Raw genomic sequence first — 5,054 nt, 5'->3', positions numbered from 1 at the left:
TTCAAACCCACCAGCCACTCCTCGGAAGGAAGGTTGGGCATTCCTACTTCCGTAGTGATACTGCCTCGGAAACCCAAGGAGGGGTCGCTATGAGTTGGTGCTGACTCGACGGCACATAACAACAACAGCTGCAGCATAATATTTCTTGCATTCCTCTCACCCATTAGAGGTAACAACCAAGGTAACTATCTAAGAATCAAAAATTTCACTTCCAAGGCCCCTTCTTTCTTTTCTTGCTAAGTCCCATGCTTCCATGAGTCTAGAGCCATTGCAATGAATCCCACTCCTGATGCCAACTGCTAAAAGGGCATGGTGGTGGCATCTTTTGACCTCCTCCAACTTCACTAGGGGGAAGGAGGATCCAGAACAACTTCACCAACTAAAGCCTGATTCCTATGAGGTGAAAGTCAGACATGCTGCCACCCTCCAACCTTTCTATCAATATGAATACCAAACATCCCTCCCATGGCACTCTGTACTTTTCTGCTAGGTTTGATAATTTGTTCAATAGCCACACAAAATTTACAGACAATACTCATGAGTCGGGGCCGACTCGACGGCAAATAACAACAACGACAACAACAACTCATGATTATGGGGTTTATTAGGGAAGCAATAGATTAGAATTCAGGTTCAGGAATGCTCAGGATATAATTCTTTGATCAGGACAGTCTCCCTTTGGCCCCATAGGTGCACCTCTCTTTGGTCCTTGGGGTCTCAGCCTGGTCTTTGCTCTACTTAAGCAAGTGTTACAAAGCTCTTTTAGCTCTCCTGATAGGTATACCCTACTCTGCTAGCAAGTTTCCTGCCCAAAGGCACTCAGCTTTCTTGCTTTATGGATCGGCAAACTCACTACTCTGTCTCATACTGGTCTCGGTTCTGCTGCCTTTGCTACCACCATTTCTGCCATCTCAGTGCTCACTCTCTCTCTCCCCTGGGTGGAGGAAGTCCAGCACAGGGATCTCAGGTCCAAGGACAGACTCCACTCCTGCTTCTTCTTCTCTCTTGATAGTAGTGAGATCCCCTTTTCCCACCTTGGGATGGCTCATGTTAAGCCTCCTAGGACGGCAAAAGTGACCAATCCCCATGTTAGAGTTTCATACAGATTACTTGCACAGATGCTCCCCATAAGGATGCCATGCACCTTATTTACATTATTAGCAAATTAGCCAATCCTTCTGCTGCTGGGCCACAAGCACCTCATATTTATGTAGTTCCATCCTGTCATTTGGTGGGAGAGTTACAAAGACCAGGCTAGAAGAGCCATGTTAAGTAATTCACTGCACCACATGGGTCCTGAGCTAAGCACTCTGCCAATGTTATCTCATTTAATTTTTGTAACCACCCTATTTTTGTAATCACTGTTTTACAGAGGAATAAACACGCACTCCCACTGCTGAGCCTTTGACCTTGCTCTTCTTTCCATAGAAAATACTCTTCTCACGCTCTCTGCCAGTTCCTCCTCTACATCCTTCAGCTCTTTGCTCAGATGTCACTTTCTCAGTGAAGTCTTCCCTGACTCTTCTGTTTAAAGCTCCCATCTCCCTATTTCATTTTTCTCTCTAGGACTTACTTGGTAGCATATTGTCCAAGGCACTTGACTGCTAACCAGAAGGCTGGCGGTTCAAATCCACCAGCCACTCCTCGGAAGGAAGGTTGGGCAATCTACTTCCGTAGTGATACTGCCTCGGAAACCCAAGGAGGGGTCGCTATGAGTGGGGTCTGACTCCACGGCACATAATGACAACGACAACAGCACTTATCACTCATCTATCATACTAGATTCATTATGTGCTTTTTCATTGTCTCTCTGTTAATACAGTAGTTCAACAACAGCAGGGGTGTTATCTGTTATGTTCAAATTCTATCCCTAGAAGCTCAGTAAGTGTTCTTACAGTAATCAGTGCATGGGCGGCCTTGGGACAACAGTCGTGTGGCTACAAAGTTGTCAGGGCACGGGCTATGCAGTCTTCTGGCTCCAGTGTGGTATCCAGGAAACATTCCTCTGTGTCTGCAAGTTTTGTCTTCTGCAAAATGCAGATGTTGGAAATTGAAGTCCCCAGTTGATCTTGAGTGATTGGAACCTCAAGGGGATAAGGCCTGAAGCAAGAATCCCAGTCACGGGCCTGCAGAGAGGTGAGGGAGAGTGGAATCCACTTCTGCTGAGGTAGGTTCAAGAGCTAAGTGACAGATCAAGCAGGGGTGGGCGGAGGCAAGGGTAAGGGGCAGACAGTGAGCAAGAGGGAGGAGGAGGAGGCTGAGAGCCTCAGGGGTTAGAAACTGAAACCATGCCACCTACGCTGGGTGTTAGCTTCTTCACTTACTAGCTGTGTTCCATTGGGCAAATTACTTGACCTTTCTGAACTTCCGTTTTATATTCTGGAAAAAATAAATTAAATTAAATTAAATCACGACTGTACCATTCTGGCAGGGTCTTTGCGGGGACCGAAGGAGATCGTGCACGTGGCTTAGAAGAACGCTCCACAAGTGCAATCGGCAGTTTTCTCCTGACGGGGGCGTGGTGGATAGCAGCAGAGGTAGTAGAGGTGCGGTGGGGTGGGGGCGGGAACGCAGCAGAGTAGAGGGAGGGCACCCGCAGTGCCGATCCCCGACTTGACCAGGAGATCAGGGCGGGCGGGGCAGCGAAGGGAGGAGGGTGGCGAGGGCCGGAGCTTGGAGGTGTGCCCCGGGGTGGGGGGCGGGGACCCGGCGACCATAGGTTCTTCAGGACACACCCCGCAGGCCAGGCCCGAGCCAGTTCCGCTCAGAACCGTGAAGAAGTTCGTGGCCCGTGGGTCCGTCCTCCTTCCACGTTCAGCTCCAGCGTCTCCGCCGCCAGCACCTGCCGCCTAGCGTGCAGCAGTCCGATACCAGCATGACGGACCAGGCGCCTTTCGACACCAATGTCAGCACCCTGACTCGTTTTGTCATGGAGGAGGGCAGGAAGGCCCGCGGCACCGGAGAGATGACCCAGCTGCTCAACTCTCTCTGTACTGCGGTCAAAGCCATCTCCACCGCTGTGCGCAAGGCGGGCATCGCGCACCTGTGAGTCAGGCCTACTTGTATGTCTGTCTGGGGATCTGGCTAGCACTCTGATCCCTGGCAGGTCATTCTGCTGTCAGCTTTCTGTCTGTCTGCCTGACGTCTGGGAGTCTGTCTGGTACGCCCCTCTCCAGAAATTTGCCTACGAGCGCTCAATTCTCTGTTCACTACTTGCCTCATCTTGGAGGTGCCCACCTTCCGGGCTTGGCTTCTAGGTCCACACCCGCCTCCATCCTACATCCCTCTCACTGTGTCTGAACAACCTGCATTGGCTCCCCATTCAACCTCTTCCTGATGGCTGGCCAGGGGCACCTCATCAGCTCATCATACCCACACTAGCCTGGGGTCACCTCATGCAGGGAAGTGCTGGAAAAGATGCCTTCCTTTTCATTTTTGTCCTCTTTCACTCCATTTGGAAATGGAGTCCTGGGTCAGGTTGCCAACCCAATATTGCCTGACCCTAAGCAAGTCCTGCCAGGAGTGAGCAAACTTCTAGGTGGGCTGGAAGGGATCTTGTATGCCTAGAGCTCTTAGGGGCAGCAATACTTGGATCCATAATGCCCTAGTGGACGGGCCCTTTCTGGGGCAATTTCTGTCCTGTCCCATAATATCACCATGAGAGGTTCAAAACTTCTACTCCTCTGTGGTCATGTTGTGTGCCCAAGAGTGAGGAGCTCAAAAATTGTCTAAATAGAATGACGTTCAATGAATTAGGCTATGCATCCCAAACTTCAGTGTGCACAGGACTTATTTGGGGATCTTGTGAAAAGGAGGATGCTTCCACAGAAGTTTTGGGGTAGGGGCTGAGATTCTGCATGCTTTCCTGCTGTGCTAATACTGCAGGTCTCTTAATAACACATTTCTAAGGATTTTTTGTTTTAGGAAATGTACACAGTTAAAATCTCACTTCAAATTTAATTTATTACCAGTATAGACAGACAAGGAGCACTGGTGGCGCAGTGGTTAAAAGCATTCAGCTATTAACCAAAAAGTCAGTGGTGGGCTGCTCTGCAGGAGAAAGGTGTGGCAGTCACCTTCCATAAAGATTTATAGCCTTGGAAACCCTATGGGGCCGTTGTACCCTGTACTGTAGGTTTGCTATGAGTTGGAATCAACTAAATGGCAGTGGTTTTGGTTTAGAGGTGGCCTCACAGTTTTGTCATGAGATCTCTGGCATCATTTCTATCACCAAGCCCATATTTTCCAACTACTGGTGATTTCTTCTTCTAACTTTCCCATTCCAATCACCAGTAATAATTAATACAACTGGATTGCATGTTTGGTCAATTTCAGATTGCAGAAGTTAGTAAAACTCTTAATTTCCTCATCATTGGCTTTACTGGTTGGTGCGTACATTTGAATAACAGTAGTATTAATTGGTTTTCCTTATAGGTATATGGATATTATCCTATCACTGACAGCATTGTACTTCAGGAGGGATCTTGAAACATTCTTTGTGACTATGAATGTGAAGCCATTCCTTTCAGTTTGTCATTCCCAGCATAGAAGATCATATGATTGTCTGATTCAAAATGATCAATAGCAATCCATTTCAGCTCACTAATGCTTAGAATATTGATCTCTATGCACTGCATTTCATTTCTGACGACTTCAAAATTTCCTAGATTCATACTTGGTACATTCCACATTCCAATTATTAATGAATGTTTGAAGCTGTTTCTTCCCATTTTGAGTTGTGCCCCATCAGCAAATGGAGGTCCCAAAAACTTTACTTCAGTCATGTCATTAAGGTCGGCCCTACTTTCAGGAGGTCAACTCTTTCGCAGTCTATTTTTGAGTGTCTTCTGACCTGAGGGACTCATCTTATGGCACTATGTCAGACAGTGTTTCAGAGCTATTCATAAAGATTTTTTTTTCTTTTTTTAAAAAAATTTAATGCATTTTATTGAACTATAATTTATGTACAGTGAAATACACAAAACTAAAGTGATATGGGTCAATACTTTTTTTTTTTTCAGTGTTCCCTCCCCTCCCCTCCCACCCCTGGCAAC

General features: G+C 47.3%; 1 protein-coding gene across 1 annotated transcript in view; it reads left to right on the top strand.

Moving 5' to 3' along the window:
• Positions 1-2,875: 2,875 nt before the first annotated feature.
• Positions 2,876-5,054, top strand: part of FBP1 (fructose-bisphosphatase 1) — a 39,543-nt gene continuing 37,364 nt past the window's right edge. The window contains exon 1 of the mRNA XM_007939131.2: positions 2,876-3,045. Coding sequence (XP_007937322.1) covers positions 2,876-3,045 — 170 coding nt within the window. The remainder of the gene's footprint in view (positions 3,046-5,054) is intronic.

Source organism: Orycteropus afer, unplaced genomic scaffold (genome assembly GCF_000298275.1).
Source record: "Orycteropus afer afer isolate SDZICR_OR568_19922 unplaced genomic scaffold, OryAfe1.0 scaffold00005, whole genome shotgun sequence".
In the NCBI taxonomy this organism is placed as follows: domain Eukaryota; kingdom Metazoa; phylum Chordata; class Mammalia; order Tubulidentata; family Orycteropodidae; genus Orycteropus; species Orycteropus afer.
The sequence above is the reverse complement of the archived record's forward strand: the minus strand, read 5'-3'. Positions and strand labels throughout refer to the sequence as shown.